This window comes from Oikopleura dioica, chromosome PAR (assembly GCF_907165135.1).
Source record: "Oikopleura dioica chromosome PAR, OKI2018_I68_1.0, whole genome shotgun sequence".
Lineage (NCBI taxonomy): Eukaryota > Metazoa > Chordata > Appendicularia > Copelata > Oikopleuridae > Oikopleura > Oikopleura dioica.
The window spans coordinates 6,227,249-6,245,880 of NC_137293.1; the positions used below are offsets into that span (position 1 = coordinate 6,227,249).

The 18,632-nt window shown below is 41.6% G+C and overlaps 6 protein-coding genes and 1 long non-coding RNA gene across 8 annotated transcripts; 1 reads left to right on the top strand and 6 right to left on the bottom strand.

Moving 5' to 3' along the window:
* Positions 1–1,244: 1,244 nt before the first annotated feature.
* On the bottom strand, positions 1,245–4,192 carry LOC145701505 (short transient receptor potential channel 4-like). The gene is made up of 9 exons (XM_081778722.1): positions 4,064–4,192; positions 3,341–3,709; positions 2,551–3,289; positions 2,148–2,512; positions 1,925–2,109; positions 1,713–1,886; positions 1,654–1,672; positions 1,418–1,554; positions 1,245–1,377 (listed from the first exon to the last, which is right to left on the bottom strand). Exons 1-9 carry the CDS (start codon positions 4,190–4,192, stop codon positions 1,245–1,247), a joined length of 2,250 nt encoding a protein of 749 aa, XP_081634848.1.
* Positions 4,193–5,224: 1,032 nt separating this feature from the next.
* LOC145702278 (uncharacterized) lies at positions 5,225–6,576 on the bottom strand. Its single transcript, XM_081779498.1, has 7 exons — positions 6,475–6,576; positions 6,209–6,434; positions 6,016–6,144; positions 5,798–5,976; positions 5,614–5,757; positions 5,400–5,572; positions 5,225–5,301 (listed from the first exon to the last, which is right to left on the bottom strand). Exons 1-7 carry the CDS (start codon positions 6,522–6,524, stop codon positions 5,258–5,260), a joined length of 945 nt encoding a protein of 314 aa, XP_081635624.1. The 5' UTR covers positions 6,525–6,576; the 3' UTR covers positions 5,225–5,257.
* A 210-nt stretch (positions 6,577–6,786) lies between these two features.
* Positions 6,787–9,077, bottom strand: LOC145701506 (uncharacterized). The gene is made up of 8 exons (XM_081778723.1): positions 8,941–9,077; positions 8,679–8,893; positions 8,406–8,633; positions 7,845–8,269; positions 7,722–7,797; positions 7,405–7,643; positions 7,241–7,366; positions 6,787–7,191 (listed from the first exon to the last, which is right to left on the bottom strand). Exons 1-8 carry the CDS (start codon positions 9,029–9,031, stop codon positions 6,807–6,809), a joined length of 1,785 nt encoding a protein of 594 aa, XP_081634849.1. The 5' UTR covers positions 9,032–9,077; the 3' UTR covers positions 6,787–6,806.
* Positions 9,078–9,452: 375 nt separating this feature from the next.
* LOC145701508 (uncharacterized) lies at positions 9,453–9,972 on the bottom strand. The gene is made up of 2 exons (XR_014134272.1): positions 9,785–9,972; positions 9,453–9,639 (listed from the first exon to the last, which is right to left on the bottom strand). It is a non-coding gene; the product is annotated as an uncharacterized LOC145701508 (long non-coding RNA).
* A 761-nt stretch (positions 9,973–10,733) lies between these two features.
* On the top strand, positions 10,734–11,584 carry LOC145702279 (uncharacterized). Its single transcript, XM_081779499.1, has 2 exons — positions 10,734–10,902; positions 11,324–11,584. The coding sequence occupies exons 1-2, from the start codon at positions 10,760–10,762 to the stop codon at positions 11,553–11,555; spliced, it is 375 nt and encodes a 124-aa protein (XP_081635625.1). The 5' UTR covers positions 10,734–10,759; the 3' UTR covers positions 11,556–11,584.
* A 657-nt stretch (positions 11,585–12,241) lies between these two features.
* On the bottom strand, positions 12,242–15,408 carry LOC145702277 (sodium/mannose cotransporter SLC5A10-like). Of its 2 annotated transcripts, XM_081779497.1 has the most exons (8): positions 15,284–15,408; positions 14,025–15,051; positions 13,821–13,975; positions 13,634–13,774; positions 13,330–13,594; positions 13,142–13,238; positions 12,969–13,074; positions 12,242–12,479 (listed from the first exon to the last, which is right to left on the bottom strand). In XM_081779497.1, exons 1-8 carry the CDS (start codon positions 15,312–15,314, stop codon positions 12,274–12,276), a joined length of 2,028 nt encoding a protein of 675 aa, XP_081635623.1. In that variant the 5' UTR covers positions 15,315–15,408; the 3' UTR covers positions 12,242–12,273. The 2 variants fall into 2 exon arrangements, with proteins under 2 accessions (XP_081635623.1, XP_081635622.1); XM_081779496.1 differs by having other exon boundaries at positions 13,330–13,774.
* A 187-nt stretch (positions 15,409–15,595) lies between these two features.
* On the bottom strand, positions 15,596–18,360 carry LOC145706039 (uncharacterized). Its single transcript, XM_081783552.1, has 8 exons — positions 18,227–18,360; positions 17,256–17,555; positions 17,061–17,181; positions 16,641–17,013; positions 16,445–16,594; positions 16,249–16,398; positions 15,909–16,207; positions 15,596–15,865 (listed from the first exon to the last, which is right to left on the bottom strand). Exons 2-8 carry the CDS (start codon positions 17,407–17,409, stop codon positions 15,700–15,702), a joined length of 1,413 nt encoding a protein of 470 aa, XP_081639678.1. The 5' UTR covers positions 17,410–17,555; positions 18,227–18,360; the 3' UTR covers positions 15,596–15,699.
* Positions 18,361–18,632: the final 272 nt, after the last annotated feature.

Sequence of the window (18,632 nt, forward strand, 5' to 3'; positions counted from 1 at the left end):
ATCCATCATCATATTTCTTTCGCCTGATTTCCTCGTGTGGTTTTTGGGGAGTCGGAATCGATGCGCTAAATGAAGCTAAACTAAATTTCTCGTCGTTGTTGTCCTACTAGATAATCGATTATTAGAAACGAAGTCTAAAATTTTGAGGTCTTTAGGTTGATTAGACATATCGACGATGATGGAATGCGATACTCTTTTCTGGGCTCGCCAACCTGTGTAGAAAACCTGAGTCAGGGCCTAAGGGATCTGCGTAGCCTGACTCAGGTTTTCTACACAGTTTTTCGACCCAGACTTGAGGTTTTCTTCTCAAAAATGTTGAAAGAGAGAGTACCTTTCCTGATCCATTTCAAATTGGATTAACATCAAAGCCCGCTTATTCCTACAAACTCCAGGGGCCCCTCTCTTATCATATCCCCTTCCCTCTTTATATTCGCGGGTATATTTTAATTTAATAATTTCGCCGCGGGTGGCTTTGCAGCTGAGGCGGCCGTGCCCAATTGATGCCGCGCGCTCCCTCTTTGAGCTTGCTCAGGACTCACCTGCACCCCCCGCTGAATGTTACAACCTTCAAATAAAAGATATAACTCACTCCATCGATTGGGGGCGAGGAGATATCGGCAGAAATGTCATCATATCCCGCCGGTACCGCCACAGGGATAAACTCGAAACAAATCTAACTGATATTAACGCCCCGCTCTCTAGGATGCCAAGTCCCTCATTTTAATTGAATCAATTCTAACTGAAATATAACTTATATTATATAAGGTTCTCAACTAGAGAGCAGGAAAATGAACATCGGTAATGCCAAGCTCAGCAGGTTAAAAATATAAACTAATCGTTCCCCGGCGCCAGATTTGTCAGAATATGTCGCGGAAAACATATGCCTAGAGAGACCTTCATTTTTGAAAAAGAAAAATGACAGACTTGCCGTTGAATGAATTAATTCCAAATGAATCGCGTCAATTTTGAGGAACTGTCGAAAATGCTCGAAGTGATTGTTGTTCTTCTTGGTGATCGATATAATGAGGATATTCTGAGTCGCGCTCGGTGAACCTGCCAGTAAATCCGCCTGCTCGCCGACTGATTACGCCACGTGAGGTTCCGACGATTATCCACTAGAAGTAACTAACGGCCGAGAGGGATTTTCACAGCTTTTTCAAGATACTTTTTGAGACAATATTTGTCGGTAGACTCTTTCAAGCGCTCTGTTTCAAAGATATTTTCAGTTGCAATTTGCAATTAGTTTATTCTTCAGGATCAGATTTATATTTCATATCCGAAACAGATTCTTCGCCGGAGCTTCGATTTGAACAGTCAAAAGTCTTGCCAGAAGCCAGTGCTAATGTTCCCTGCCTCAATTTCCACATATTTTTCGATCTAAAATATGCTTAACGCTTTTCCCTCATATCATCTTTACGTTGGGCTTTGATTCAAAGCAGCCATTTTGCTCATTCGTTGGAGTTTGGAACGAGCATCTTTTGCGTTCTTCTGCTTGCTATACGGAGTTGCTGTTCGGACATCGTCGATGACTTTGGAGCGGAAAGTTGTTAGATCCTGAAAAATTGGTTCCGAAGAATTTGTTTTCGGCAAAAACCTGTTTTAGTTCAGAAACATCGTTTTCAGTCAAAGTTCTTTTTCGTGTCCTTCGTTGACTTTTGCTTGAATGTATCGCCTAATCAATAAAAGTGACAATCGAAATGAAAATTGTGAACCTGATGAGCTTGTGGATGACCTCTTGGTAGACTCGTTGGCTTTCAGAAGGTGTAGTTTCATTGTTTACTCGAGCAGCGTTGTTGTCAGGCCACCAGGACTTTCCGATGAATGTTTCAAAGAGATCATAGATTGGCTCAGATGTTGGAATGATGTTGAAGGGTGGCGGCAACGGACTCAATCATGAGAACAAGAGAGCTTGTTGACTTCTTACCTTGATTCTTCAAAATAAGTTAGCCAAAGCTTTGACCTCGCGAATTTCCATTCAATATCGGCGTGATCAGCGATGAATTGGTAGGAATTGTTCATCATTGCGATGAGTACATTGATCAAGACGATGACATTGATCAGGTTGTAGACTCCGAACATAGTCGCGCCAACCCATTTCGTGATAAAATGCTAGAAAATAACCCCTTTTCGTCGCGACTAGACAATACCTCTGGCTCAAGGTCTGTGACATATAAGTTCACAAGACCGAAGCAGCTCCAGTAAAGCGATTCCATCGCATGAAAAAGCGTCGAAAACGCATTATTTTGCTTTTCGCACATGAGGCCGTAACAAACCGTCGTGTTTCCATAAGTTCGGTGGCCCTCGTGAACTTCGTATTCGTGAACGACTTTGTGCGGACTGTCGCCAGTGTAGATACCCGCGTTTCCGTATTTGTAGTACAGTTGGTTCAGCCCATTGGCGAAGGCAAAAAGGACGAGGAACCAGATCATGAGGAATTTTGAGATGTCAAACAACATCCGTCCGAGGGAGATTTGAATCGGGCCCATGTGCACATTCGAGTTAAAAAGATAAACTGAGGGGGGATTAATTCGATTCAGGGGAAAAACTTACTGAGTCGAAGAAAACTGAAAATATTCGCAACAGAAAAGAGCGCCTCTGAAATGAGTGTTGGGTGAAGCGGGTCCCACTCCACTCTGCTCAGTCGATGATCGTGGGGAATATCTTTGTGGAGCAAGTAGGCGCAGAGTTTCGTTGAAATCGTAGCGAGGTACAAAGAATTCATGAAGAAGTCCATGACGTTCCATCTGTCGTTGACGTAATCATTTGCGCCGCCAGACCAAAGCTGTCCGATTTCCGCGGCGATCAGGGAAATTATCCAAGGAAGGAGAATCCATTCGATTGTTGATGGTGGAGGTCCGGGATCGTCCCCTGCATGGTCGACTTTGACTTGCGAGGCGAGGACAAGGAGAGCAAGAAACGTGAGATAGGAAGCGGTCCCGACGATAAATTTCATAAACGGTCGACAAATCAGCTGTCCAGCGGATGATTTTGGAAAGAGAATGTGAATAATGCAGAGCATTGGCCAAAATAGCCCGATGAGCAGCGAGTAGAGCAACTTCAGTCCCCAATGCATTCGCCTCCAGCCATAAACGCCTTCGTACCAAAGAGTTGAAACGAGTTGCTGGCAGTTGGGCTGAGCGACGAAGTGTTTTTGATTGAAATGGACGGCTAGCCGAAGGGCTGAAAGAATTCCGCTGTTTGGGAGGGCGTCGGTTTCGTCTGAGTAGTTGAGGATTGTTTGAAGTTCCTTGCTGCTGCGGGTTTGGTCGAGGACTTCTTTCGCGAAAATCTGAAAAGAAGATATTCGATTGTCTTCAATTTTAACTTAATTTTGACTAACCTCGCATTGAACAGAAAGCTCTTCATAATCGCTCCTGAATTCATTCTCCACCTGGCTCAGCTCTCTCAACTCGAAGCTGAGCTTGAACGCCGTTCTGATGGGAAACTCAGAGCTGAGCGCAATCAAGTACGGACAAGCGAGAGCTTTGTAAAGATTCAACCGCGATTTGGAAAATCTAAGCGAGTCTTTTGACATTTGACTGATGCACACTTCGCAGCCGCAGCGAACATCGTGCGGTCTTTTCAGACTTGTGCCCTCGAAGAGGAGCAGTTTTAGGATCTCGTAGTTGTTGACGTGCGCGGCGAGGATGATGGGCGTCATTTCGGAGTCGTAGTCGGACTCGGTCGGACCAGTATTTGTCGACAGATGCTGGAATTAGGAGTTGTTTCAGGATTTTTATAATTTTCAGATGGCTTTGTTCAGAAGATGGTGATCCGGTCTGGGCTAAGAGCGAGAGCCGGACGAATATCGACTGATGTGTGGTCATTTATGGGTACGTTAGCACGGATCAAAGCGATTTGCCGCCAAGTCCGCGACTCTAATTCGCAGCCAATCTTGTAGTTACCTCATTCCGAGGGAAAAAAAGGGCGTGCCCAACCATTTTTATCAACAATTATGGTTTTTGGTCATAAATATTTTTGACCTTTTTATGATAATCAATCGGATTTATGGTGTTTGTAAAATACTAATTATGATGGTTTGTTGGTTTATTACTGTATTTACCTTGCACATTTTTTTCTGTGCCTTCATCTGAATCAAGATCATTTTCACCACGGAGACGTTTTGCTTCCTAATCGCGTAGAGCAGCGTGTCAATCATCGCGATTTCAAATTTGACCAGGACTTCTACCATCGCCATCTTCGAAAATATAGTATTTTCAGGCTCAAGACACAATAACGTACATTATTAGCATCAGCGGCGATAAAGAGAGCGCTTCGGCCAAGCTCATCTTTGCAGCTCGTGTCAAAGTCGTCGTTGTTGTTTTCGAGGAAGTCTTCGACTTCAGATGCGATTCCGCTTGAGACTATCGCTAGAAATTCGTTTTCTTTTTCACCGTGGCGTTCATCTGGGTGTCTCATTTGCTTGAAAGAAGTTTAGAATACGATATCGTATGTATAATCGTTACAACGCTTTTAATCCAACAAGACGAATGTATTTTCATAGAATTTCATCAATTACTGCGATAAAAAATTCCATACTTACATGAAGTTGAATGATGTTATGATTCTCACTATCTTCCAACTCCCTCGTTTCCGCCGTCTTCCCTAAAGTACCAGACTGAGTCTCATCGCCATCAACTTTGACAAAAGAACTCCTCCTCGAATAATTTTTCGAGGCCATGCTAGACCGCTGGGTGTCGATCAAATTTGAGATTCTCAGAGATTCTCTGTTCAATTTTCCGACAAATTTAGGCATTTTTCAAGGCTTTCTAAGCAAATGTTTGTTGCTTCAAAGAATAGAACTTTGTTCAGAGCGGAGCAAAGTCGAGAAAAGAATGACATTGAGCCGACTTACCCGGTAATGAAGTGCCCATCGATCGAGCTGGCGAGGGACTGCCGATGAATACAGTAGAAGGTGTCTGAATCAATTTCCTCTTTTTGTGAAAAGAAAAGAGCGAACCGTTTTCTGCGCCTTGAGCATCTTTGTTTGTATATTCTGCCATCCCTTTGTCATCTTTCTACTCTATATATTTCTCTGACTTTGAAGAAACAATCCACTACGTCCACTTTGTGCCTCTGTATGTACGCATGTGAGTTGATCTAATTCATGGATTCTGCGGCGGGATTAATTAAAACCCATTTTGCTAATGGAAATTATATTTAGTGCACTGCCAAGTCTCCTCCCTGCTTCCCACTGTTTGTCAAAAATAAATAAATAGTTTATTGAGTGTCTTTTATACAGTAATAGTTTCAAAATTCAAAACGGCAAGTCGGTATGGAATGGAGATGTCAGGCTCTTGGCTAAAAAAATTGGCTCGAATTCCAATAAATCCAGACTTGGTTTTACTAATTTCCGAACTTGAACGATTTCAAGAAGAGAAATTGTTCAATTAACGTACTCTTTGTTGGTGTCTGGCGAGAAATCTCAGCCGAGCTTCGTTCTTCTTCATGCGAGAGTATTTTGGACATTTCTTTCGAATCCGCGCCGGGCTCACTGCGCGACGACTTCATCACTGCTGACTTTTTGCGGAAGTTTTCCAGTTCGATCTGGTCGTTGTGTTTTTGGACGTCCCTGGAGAGATTTTCAGAGGATTTTTCAAAGGAAAAACTTGCCTTTGGATCATTTCTTGTTCAGCTTGTCGGTCAAATTTTTCCTTGTCACTTAGGGACTCGAATTTTCGGTCCCTAAGAGGCAGTTTGTCCTCCAGGAGATGCTTTTCCATCGCTGCGGCGAGTTCTTTTTCTGTCATTGGATTTCTGAACTGGTTCGATTGAGGGATGAAAAGGGGCAACAGACCTTAGTGAGAGCTTCATAACTTTTGTCTGGCTTGTTCCCATGTTTAATTTTGGCATCTGAAAGCTGGAAAGTGATGTTTTTGAGGAAGACGAAGATGCTGCTTTTTCCGATTCTTTTTCTTCGTCTTTTTCTGGCTCGATAATTGGATCAACTTGTTGTCGTAAATACTCAATGATGACCTAGAATTTGATAACGTGATGATGAGACTGTGTTTGTACCTCAAATCCTTGTTGTACGATTTCGATTGGCGGCGAGGTTAAATGTTTGTTGGGTTGTAATTGAAGTCCATTAAGCTTTTTCAGTTTCGCCAAGCAAGCAGGAAGACGTTTTAAAAAGTTACCGCCTTTGTTTTGATAGATACAAGCAATAACAAAGCGGAATCAAATGATTGATTTAGTATCCCATTCCTAGAAGCAAGTCTTCAAGTTTATCTGCTTGTTGAATATCTGGCGGGAGTTCTGTTAGCTCGTTGTTTCGGACATCCAGCCAGACGAGATTTGGAAGGTCTGTGAAAATGCAACCGGGGAGGGAGGTCAAACAGTTGTTTTTCAAGTGGACTTGGCGGAGAGTAAGCGGAAACCAAATCGGACATTTTGTCAAGTGGCAATTTGCGAGGTTCAGTTTTGTTTCTGTTGTTCTAGTTTTTTCGGTAAAAATGAAAATGAGGGTTTTCTTACTTTGAACGGACAAGTTCTCTTAGCTCTTCGCCATCTCTATCGCGCTGCATGTTTAAAAAGGACTTCAGCTTTTGACCCTGTCAAACAGAAATTGCGTGAAATCTGCCTCTCTTCGCGAATAAACAAATTATCTCTTCAATTCCGCCTGTACTAGAAACTTTCGCTTTTTTTTAATAATTTGCTTGTCTCGTGTTATTTATTGAAATTGAATCGCATTTTGGTCGTCTATTGTTCTTTGTAAAAAGAAGAGCTTCAAGACTTCCTGGACAACACAAAAAAGGCGACGCTAGAATGATATGCTTCTTTATTAACAAGTTTCTGTACAAAAATGTTCAATTTCTTCCTCTTGAGTACGAATCAATAACGCCGTGGCGCATCATTTCTTGCTGGCAGATCTGTCTGATTTTCTCCCTCGGATCGTCGCCAAACGCGAGCAGGACCGGATCGACTTGGCGTTCTAGCGCTTCCACCTTTTTCTTGAGCATTTCGTTCTCCCGCTGAGAGGTGCGCAACTGCTGCTGGACGAGTCGCAGTTGATAGCTGTTATCAGTTTCTTCGAGCGTCGACAGTTTCTCCGCGTTTCGAGTCGAAACGGTTTCCAGGACAGAGATTTTATGGCGAACCAGCTGGTTGAACTCGGAAAAGTCTTCCTTGATTCCCGAAGTCGATTTTTCCAACTTATACAGGCGCTCTTCGAATTCTTTTGAAAGCGCCGCCCTAGAATGCGAAAAGAATGATAAGTTAATGCTATAATTTGAAAGAATACTGTGAGTCAAGCGTCGTTTTCTGAAATTTTCGCATCGCATCGCCCTGGTTCAACACCGTCTTTTTCAGGATTTCCTGCATTTCCTTCAGCTTCGACATTTGTTCAAGAATTTCTCGAAGCTCCGCCCTAGAATTTTTTAAAGAAGAAAATCCTGGAAATTTTACTTTGTAGCCGAGTTTCTAGCAACTTTATCGACTCGATCTTCCAGATTCGGTACTTTCAGCTCGAGGTCGGAGAGCACTCCCGTCAGCGTTTTTATCGAAGCGTGTTCTTTGTCTACTTGGTCCCTGACATTGAGAAAGCGGACGTGCACTTCATCGATTCTCTTGTGAGCCTCGTTTATCTGATCTTGGAGCGTGCGAGCGTCGACATTCGCCTTTTCCGCGCGAACTTCCGCCGCTTCCTAAAAAAATTATAACTTCCTTGCTTTCACCCTTCTTCTATTCGATTTTAACGAGACTTTTTTCATACAAAAGAATACCTGTAAGATCATTAATCGTAGTTCTTTGATTTCGCTCTTCTGAGATTGAAATTCCAGTCTTTGTTCGTTGAAAGCTCTTGAATTGAAACATCTCTTATTATCATTTTCAGAAACCGAGATTACCGTATAATATTTTCAGTTTCATCTGTACATCGTTTCGCCTCTTGCGCCAGCTGCAAAATCTGATGGCCTTGGTGCGACTGCGTCACATTCAACATGTGCTCGTTCAAAATCAAGGACATGGTCAAATTGGAGTTTTCCCGAACTCGCTTTCCTTGCAAATTGTGATTCTCGATGATTTCAGAAAGCTTGTTTCGAATCTCGTCCAAGTTTTCATTGTTGTAGCGCTGGTAGTTGATGCGATTTTTGCTCATCGTCGTGATTGTTTGATTCATTTTCTGGGTTACTTTTTCGCCGAGCTCGACGAATGCGTGATGCAATTCGTTGTAGGACTTTTCCAAAACGCCAAAAGCACTTGATTTTCCTCTTGTTTCCAGCTGTAGGAGAGATTGTTCCTCCTGCAAATCTGCTAGAGGCTTTTTTTGCTCCTTTTATTGGGTTATTTTTGTTTTCAAGGATCGAAATTAAGCTCACAAACCTGAGTAGAAAACCTGACTCAGGGTCTGAAAGATCTACACGGCTTTCCAGACCCTGACTCAGGTTTTCTACTCAGGTTTTGAGAGCCCGTTTTGTTTGTTTGAACCCATTTCCCTGAATCGCTTCAGTTAGCTGTTCAATCTGAAGGTCAAGGAGCAGCTTCTCGGCTGATATTTTGTCATCAACGTCTTGCATCTGACCTCGAACTTTTTCCAGCGCCTCCTCTGTCTTTTCGCTGACCCGGCGATTGTGCTTTTCTAGCTTTTTCTTGATCGTCTCGTTTTCCCGTGAAAATTTATTGTCGAATTTTGTCAACTGAGAAAATCATTTCAGGAATGATATTTTCAAGTTTATTCTTACTTGATTTTCTAAGCTTCTTATTTCAGCACTTTGGTCGAGTTTTTCGAACGACTGGAGGAGTTTTTCATTTTCATTTTCGACTTTTGCCGTTGCTTTTTCTAGCGCAAGTTGGAAGTCTTTTTCTTTTTCGGTTATTTCTTCGTTTATTTTCTTGATTTTTTCAGCAATTGCGATTTCTGTTTTTGTTATTTCTTCCTTAACATTTTTCGACGTCGCTAAAATTATGAAAATTTTAATATTTTGGGAATCAGAGCTGATTTACCAAGGCATGAAGCTTTATTTTCCCTGATTGCTTCTTTCAAATCCTGGAGCTCTTGTTTTCTCTCCTGATGATCAGATGATATCTTGTCCATTCGCAAGGACAAACGTTCGTTTTTACGATAGATTTCTTTCGCCAGCGGCTTGTTTATCGGATAGCATAAATTGACATTGAACGGTTAAAAATTATTACTTATTGACAATAAGTTATTGTTATGATTATTTACGATTCCTATGAGAAGGTCCTTTCTTTTGTGGTTCCAAAATGTAAGACCCCACATAAAGTTCCCGTGGCGAAATTGTCGTGCAGGTAAATTCATAGTTTTGATAAAATAAAGCTCAAATAATAAATTTCAATGTGTAAAAAAAAGTTTAATTGGCGGTTGAGTCAACGACCCAGCACACCTGAGCCGAGCATAATTGCCAATCTATCTGACCACAAACTGTCTCCCATGAAAACGAAAACACCCGAATCAGCAGATCAGAAGTCTGAGCTTTTCTAGTTCATTGATTTAGTTATTCCGATTCCTTGAGCTCCTCCGCTTGTCGAAGAGCGTCGGCAGTGGTTTTTTCGAAGGTGGGAATGATCGTGTTGTTGAGGACGTTCATGAAGTCGTTCATGTCACGACGTGCCTGGTTGACTAGCTGGACATTTCCAGTCACGCAGTCGCGGATGTCGCTGTCCGTGGTGCATACTAGCTTTCTGAAACGAGCAAAAATAAGCTAACTTTTCTTGCAATTGCAATTAGTTTTCGAATTTTCAAGAAATTTGGGGTCCTCAAGGTGACCAAATTTTGGTAAAAAAATCGAATTTTTTGGTCAAAATTTTATCAAAAATTATAAAATACCTTCGTTTTCGTCCTTGAACGGCCAAAATAACGACCAAAAAGACCCATTTCATAATTTCTCTTTTTTCATAATTTTCAGCTTTTCATTCTTATCGTCTCTCTAGTCCCGAAAGCTGTCAAAAAGCTGTTTCTCTCTAATCTTCAGCGTAAGGATTTTATGTTTTTGGTAAGTCGGGCGTCGCCTCTACTTTTTGGCTCTCATTTTTACGCTCACTCAGAATCTATGGCGCACTTTACAACTCCCACACTTACGCTTGGTTAGGGTTGCGCTCGCGTCTAAGCAAAATAAAACCAAGATTCCAGAGCTGGGCACTTAGACCAGCCAATGCCAAAGGCGAAACTCCTTGTTATGGTGATAAATACAGTATGTTTCGATGATATGATAATACCAATTATCAATTGGAAAGCGAGCTCTAGAATTTGGCTCTGCACCCTGTGTAAAAAACCTGAGTCAGGATTCGAAAAGCTCAAATCGCCGAAAAATGGCATTTCAAATCCTGACTCAGGTTTTCTACACAGGGTGCAGAGCCAAATTCTAGAGCTCGCTTTCCAATTAATAAAATTATCATATCATCGAAGCATACTGTATTTATCACCATAACACTTAAGGACTTTGGCCTTTGGTATTTTCCAAAGGTCAAGAAGCTAATCAGCAGCCGTCTTCTATGTTATTATTAGCAGCCCGCAGGGGTAAATTAATCAAAATCGGTCTTTTGGGAAAACGTTGTCCATCTGGCTACTACTCGAAAAATCCTATTTTTACAAAGAAAAATAATTTGCGATAATGTACATTTTAGGTAGGAAAGAGGCTGTCATCGCATCATTCGGGAATTTCCCGATTTTGGCCATTTTTCCTCGTCGCGTCTGCTGACAAGGGCGATTAGTGATTTTGTGAAGTATTAATGAAATTAGATTAAAAGAGGAGAAAAAAAAGCGAAGAAGGCCTTTTTGAAAATTGAAAAACTCAGCAAAAAGATGATGTTTTTAGTGACCGGGGCTTGTCTTGCCTTTTTCGTCCTGCTTATTGTCATCTTACTGATGTGCTACTGTAGGCTCTACTACGCCTGCAGACAGGAGAATCCAAAGGAAAGACAGAACTATCTTCACAAGAAATTCAAGTAAGTAAATGACACATTTCAGATCAAAAACGAATTCATTTTTTTATTAGCATAAAAGAGAAAAGGTTAAGGGTGTCAGAAGAAGTTAATCAAGCTTTTTCATTTTAAAATTTTACAAAAAAAAATAAATTGCAATTCAGATTTTCGCATCTGTAAATTTATGTCATCAGGTTGTGCGCGCGGCTCTAGCCATTATGTTTCTTCATTTTATTTTTTTACGCTAAGGACCCACAGTGAGGGACTTTAAATATACCTGTGGTCGCTGATTGCCATCATTTAATCGCGTTTTTTTATCAACCGCTAGAATCAACTTGGTTCAATCTATTAAACGAAATCGAACCACTCCTTGGTTCTCCTATTTTTATTCAGAAATTTTCTGAATTTATATAATTTCCCTCATTTTCTAGTCGATCTTTTTCAGATCGACAAAGTCATCACCTTGTCCTCATCGAGTAAGCAATGAGCGCGCCAAAAGAGGGATTCGCGGGGCTTTCGCAAAGAACACAATGACTGGTCTCCTCATTTCCGGCCCTTCAAACAACCCTTCCCCGGAAGTGCCAAAGAAGACCTCTTCCAACCATCTGGACTCGGGCACAACGTCTCGCCCAGTTCCAGTCAGATTCAACAACAATCCACGTTTCATCTCTGTTTGATTCTGTTTTCAATCGAAACAATCTTTCATCTTGCCAATTAAACGATTCGAACCACGCAGGCAAAACGTGAGAAGCAGGATGAAATAATATTATGTACTTGAGGTTGACAAAATAATTAATGCAAAAATTATGCAAAGATCGAGATTATACTTGACACCGGCATTCTAGGGCCGTCTAGTCGACATTTCCACTCTCCAATCCAATTTTTAATTAAATAAACCTTTAATTTGATAAAGTCTTTTTGCGAAATCATTCATCGAGGAGGCATTTAGACATTCCCAGCTGCTATTTTAGCCACTGGGTATAGAAATAATGTTCTAAAGCAAAATTATATAAAAGAGAAAGAGAATCGAAAGAAGACCAAAATTGAAAAAGATGATTTTCTTATTGACCGGAGCTTGTCTTGCCTTTTTCATCCTTCTTATTGTCATTATACTGTTGTGCTACTGTAGGTGCTACTACGTCTGCGACCCGAAGAATAGGATGGAAAGACAAAACTATCGGCACATTCGATTGCTCTTGCTGTTAGACTAATTAGAAAAATATAAAACTAGAATTCCAGAATCTTGTTTCTGCAAAAAATATGGTAGTTTGGCCAATGGCAACTTAACAACAGTCCAACTCACTTTTTCACGATAACTAGGGTAACTCTCCTTTGCAAATTATTTTATGCAACTGAACTTGAATTAGCATATAAAACAATAATTTATTCAAGAACCTAAGCAAAGAAGCCATACAAGAAAAACGTCAAACACGTTATCGCGACTGCGCCAATATTCGCAGCGCGCTCCCATTTTTTGTCTTCGACGATCGAGAAGCCTTCGATGTTGTATTTCACTTGCTTGTTGGGGTCGACTTCGTTTTTGAACCAGCGTCGTTGGATTCGAGCGCGGAGGCCTTTCTTTTCTTCCTGCTGGATTTCCACTAGAAATGAAGGGTTATTTCTAGTGCAGCTAGAATTTCAAGAATTCAAGAGCGAATGGTTTGATTTAGATTGAACCAATATATGGGTCGATATAAGTCATGATAAGAATGATTGCAATCATTATCAGGGGGATATAAGAGGGAGACATTGAACCAGATTTCAATTTGAATTTCGAATAGAAATTTCGCTAAAAATTTTGATTCCTGAAGAGAATGAGGAATAAAATGAAAAAACGAAAATAAACGAATTTGACGCACCCGTAGCCACTAATCATCGAAAATCATTAATAAATATAAATCATTATCTATTGACTACACGATAAAATATTTCATCGAATTATTATTTTAAAATGAACATCTTCAAAATTTTAATCACCGTCTAATTTAGAAGCCCACAGCAAAATGAATAAACAAAAAACCAAGTTGTATCTGCACCACTGTCAATCTCAGTTTGAAATGAAAATACAACAACACAATAAAAAAAAGTACCTTTGGGTGAGACAATTTCTGCCATTTCGTGTCGTTGCCTTGAAATTGCCGACATAGAAACACGGGGCTTTGGATGGAAGCGGCTCCAGAAAGTTAGACGACGAATCTACAGAATTTGTAATTAAATAATGATCAATTATCATCTCTTAGATCGTGTTTAGCAATAAACTCACATATTTGGGGTGAATAGGTGGTGTAAGTAGTGACACGACGGCAGTGACAATCGCAACAAACGCGGATAAAACCAAAGCAAAGTGCAAATAATGCACCCTAAAACAATGATTACACGATTCAATATTTTGCACCTGCCAAAACATAAACGTGCTAAACTTTAAACATAATTAGCTAAACTGGTGTTTACTTGACGAGCACCAATGATCTGCTATCAGCCTCGCCGCAACCGGGCTCGGCAGATGTAAATTCAAGCATCATTCTAGTGCAGCCAACGATAAGGCCAAGTGTCATTCCCCAAAACGCGCCCGGCTCGTTTGTCCGCGACCAGAAAATCGCCATGGTAAAGACCACAGCGATCGGCGGGCAGAGGAAGTTTGAAACTGACTGGATGTAGACAAACAGCTGTCCACTGTTGGAATTGGCGATGAATGGGAGCCACAAAATCGAAATACCTAAAAAAATTTTCTGCTGCAAAAAAAAGATTGACTTACCGATGAGGACAAGCATAAACAACCTTCCAATCAAAATCAACTCCAAGTTTCCGGCTTGTTTACGGAAGCGCTTCCATATATCCATCGTAAACAAGGTAGAGCCAGAGTTAAACGTCGCCGTTAATGATGACATCAGTGCCGCTGAAAACAAAATTAACCCAAAACAAGAAATGATCAATTTTCAAACCGAGCATGACTGCGAGCAAAAGTCCTTTGAGCCCATTCGGCAAAATGCGCATTACAAGCGTTGGATAAGCCACATTTGTACAGCCACTTTCAGTGCCGCAAAAGGCCTTGCAAGTTTCCGCGTTTGTGCAAGCAATTTCATCAGGCCACAAAGCTCTAAAATACCCGATTTACGACTTCCTCAATGGCGCGATTTCGCGGCTACCTTGAAATCATTCCTGGCACCATCATCAAAAACACCGGGAGTACTTTCAAAACCGAAGCGCAAACACACCCAAGTTTTCCATGACTCAAGTCCTTCGCCGAAAGCGTTCGCTGGACAATGACCTGGTCCGAGCACCAGTACCAAATGGAGCCCACCGCCATTCCAAAGACGACACCGGGCCAGGGGAAATCTGGATCATCGGCCGGTCGAATGATGTTGTTCCAGACGGCGGGTGGGTACAAACACTCGTCGGAAATTTCCGTGCCGTTGACGATCAAGTTGTTGTCATTCTGCGGCGCAGAGCAAGGGTAGTCCTTGGAAAACAAACCACTGAAGCCTCCGTCAATTTCCGCCAAACCCATGAACAGAAGAATGAATCCACCAACAACCATAATAATTGTTTGAACTCCCTCCACGTAAATGACCGCTTTTAATCCTCCAGTAACGGCGTAAACAGCAGTGATAGCAAGGAGGACAATGACAGAGAGATAAATATCCCAGCCCAACGCGACTTGAATGAAAATAGAGCCGGCGAATAAGTCGGCTGAGATTTTGGTGAAGACATAGAGGAGAAGACTCAAAACGGCCAAGAAGCTTCGAATTCGCTGGCCTCCAAAACGCTCTCGCAAGTATTCGGGCATTGTAGAAATCCCTCCGGCAGTATAAACGGGAAGAAAGAGCCAGCCAAGAACCAAGAGAATCACCATCGCGTTCCATTCAAAGGCTCCGACGGCGAGGCCGTTCGCAGCTGCTGTTCCTGCTAAGCCAACAAAATGACCCGATCCGATGTTTGACGAAAAGAGTGACGCAGCTACTGGAATAAAGTACATCGATCGCGAGGCAAGAAAGAAGTCGCTCGCTTCTTGATCAGCCCCGGCTTTCTTCCGCTGCCGATTTGAATAAATCGTGACTCCGAGGCCGGTGAATATGACGATTGCAAAGTACCCACCGATAACGCCATAATCGGCAGCGTTCAAACTGTCGTCGTAATTTTTCGTGCTTGGTGTGTATTCACTACAGTCATCGCCTGAAATATAGGTTGATCCCTGATGAGCTGAGCTCGGAAGCCTGTGTAGAAAAACTGAGTCAGGGTCTGAAAATCTTTATTGAAAAGTGACCTTCAGACCCTGACTCAGGTTTTCTACACAGGTTCCCGAGCCGAGAACTTCGCAAATTGTGAGAAAAAAGTCTATTTGAAAATCGGTTTCAACGATGTTTACCCCCGATAAATCATTACTACTATCAAGAAAGTTAGTTACCTCCAGGACTGATTGGAGAGAGATAATCCATCTCTTCGGACTTTGTTTTTGCCCACTCCCCTCACAGGAGAAAAAACAGAAAGAATCTCTTTCCTTGTCAAAAAGTCTTTTTGACACTTGATAAATATTGAGGAACTTATGAAGCGATTTGCGAGCGACATTGTTAGAGCGAAGTGATATTTGCCGATGCAGGCGGTGGACGAACTATTTTAAACATAAAATTTTTTCGATAAAAGATTTACTATTTTCACCGGGCAAACTTTTTTCTTGCTGAGTTCTTATATAATTTCCACGCTATCGGCGAAGTGGAATTGGTGAAGCTTTTATTCGTTCTTATTTTTGTACAGAAAAGTGCAGCGTGATTTTGAAAGTTGGAAGCTTTGAAGAAAATATTGCAAAAAGAAGGGACTTTTAAATTACTGGTATTCGTAGTCATTCATGTAACGTGGTTTTGTTCTGGGCGGAATCGGTCTGAAGCTGTCGGATCTGGTCGTATCTTGCCCGTGAGGTAGCGTTGTCCGGCCAGAATAGCTGGTTCCAAGAGTGTTGTCCGAGGGCATGAATCCATGTCCGTCACTTGGTCTTCGAGAAAGTTCAGTCGAACATTGCAAGTTATTTTTTATACCTGTGCATAGGCATTGATGCTCCTCTAGTTTTGATCCCGGAAGAGTAATCATAGCCTGAATCTTTGCGGCAGTTTTTAACGGCCAACACAATGCCTACAATCGCGCCAATTAGCAAAATACTCGCTCCAATAATGGCAACGTAGAAAATCACTTTGGGCAGGCCGAGTATTTTCTCGGTCGCAGTCGTCGATGCTATCGTGGTCGGATTCGTTGATTCGGTTGTTTGCGGTACCTTTTTCGTTGTAGATTTGGCTGTTGTTGTCTTCGTTGTCGTCGTGGTTGTTGTCACGATAACGCACTAAGGAGAAGAAAGAAGGGATGAAAGAGGTGGGGGCTTACCTTTCTGACGCCGTCGATTTTCTTGCAAGCCTGGCCACTAGGACAAGGGTTGTCTCTTTTATTACATTGTTGTATGCAAGAATCTCCGTCCATGAACCAGCCTTCTTTGCAAGAACAACGGAAAGAGCCTGGCTGATTTGTGCAGACTTCCTAAAACAAAATATCCCCCTTTCTATTTTTTGAAAAGAAACTTTACCGACTCGGCGCAGGGGTAGGTAAAAGCTTGGCATTCGTCGATGTCTTCACATCCAGTGATGAGATCTCTGTACCCGGGTTTGCAGTTGCACTCGTAGCTTCCTAGCGTGTTGGTGCATTGGGCTCCCTCGCCGCAGGGATCATTCCAGCACTAGAAAGATCGATCGAATGATGAGTTCTTCAAGCGAGAAACTTACCTCGTCAATGTCTTGACAAGTTCTTTTGTCTTCTACGAGTTCGTATCCCCTTTTACAGGCACATTCATAATCGCCCTCCGTGTCCTTGCAGTACCCATTATCATCGCATTCATGCGTCCCGGTAAAACACTCGTTGATATTGAAGCATAATCGTCCATTCCTCGCCAGCTCGTAGCCACTTCGACATGAGCACGTGTGACTGCCCGCGGAATTCTCGCAAAAATGATCGCACCCGCCATTTTCGTCCGCGCATTCGTCAATGTCCTGGCAAACGTCCGAGTCCTCGAGTTTGGCGAATCCGGAGTGGCATTTGCATTCAAAACTTCCGAGGGTATTTTGACAGTCGCCGTGCTCGCCACAGGGGTTCCTCTTGCTAAAAATATGAAAAATAAAAAGGGAAAAGAAACCCAAAAATGTTACCATTCGTCAATGTCGTAGCAATTTTTTCCGTAAAACAGATCAAGTTCAAATCCATCAGCGCATTCTTTGCAGTGATATGAGCCCTCTGTATTTGTGCATTTCCGATCATCAGGACAAACCCCTAAAAATAATTGACAGTTTTGCGTCCAATAAAAATCTTTTATCAACAATTAAGGACCCCAAACGAACGCTAACCTGCATCAAATGAAAAAACATCCGGTTCTTCTGTACATTCATTTCTATCAACACAAACTCCATCGATCTTTTCATATCCTTCTTCGCATCTCTTTGCTTCTGCTTGTAATAACTGTAATGATAAGACGAACAGCAGTCTCAGACTTCTGATCATCTTCTTTTCTAAGAATATGTCTCTTTTTTCTCCCGCTTCTTTTTTCTTTTTATTTCTTTTCGGCTCTTTTTTGAATTTTATGTTTTTTGATGCTCGTAATTCCGCTCGTGCTCTGCGCTCTGTCTCTTGGTTTGATCGTTTCTCACCTATGACAGGAAAATGAGTATCGAGGTGATTTTTTGATGATCACCAATTATAGCAATTATTTTTTCGGTCTTTTTTTTCAACCCTCCTCTTTTGATCGAAGTGATATTTTTCGGAGCTAGAGCTTCAAGTAGGCCCCAAGGCACAACGAAATTCCTTCGCAACTGTGAGAGCGAAGTGAAAATGTCAATTATTCAATGAGGGCTTTGGAATAAGTCAATCGACGGCTTTAGTTGTTTGACACTAAGTTTACTGAATAAGAGTAGCGTGTTTTTACTACATGAATTATCAAGTTTATGATGTAAAATCCTAATCAGATCTGGCAATAAACAAGAGTGGAGACGACTGATGATTGAAAATGATTGAATGAGCCTGTTTTCTCGAAAATCAACATTGTGATGACCTTATTTTAATTCGCCGAAAGAAGGAGTGATCATTTCTCAAGTTCTTTCACAGCGAAAATTAGGGTGTCACTATGTTAACTGGAGGAATCTACTGAATTCTGATTCTGAATTGTATCGGTAAAGATTTAACGTAGTGACACCCTTATTTTGCTCAAAAATCACTCTTTCTTTTGGCGATTTCAAATAAGGTCGTCACTCTGTCAATTCTTCGAAAATAAGCCAATTCAATCATTTTGAATAAATTGATTTCGGAAAACAAAAATACTAACCGTTTCAGAAGCATTTCATTGATTTCCTGAAGAGCTGATTCAAGATGAAAAAGAAATCTCTCAAGTGGACTCTTTGGGACCTGGGCAAGGTTGTAATTAGTCGCGCGGAACGATAAACGATTGAGCTGCTGGGGCTTTATTTTTTTCGTTGGCTGTTCAAGTCTTCAAGTCTTCATTGTCACGGCCGCTTTGTTCAAGTCTAAGTGACGCACCTCCGGAAAAATTTTTCTTTTCACAAAACTGGAGGGCTTCATAAATACGCTCAGCATTAGCGCGTCTATTCACGACCAAAGTTGATTTTTCGCCGTGGACTTGGCTCTTTTTCTTTCAATTTTTAAAAGGAAATACTGCGTTTGAATGAATTTATTGAATAACATGTCATGCATCCTGCTCTTCTTCTACCCTA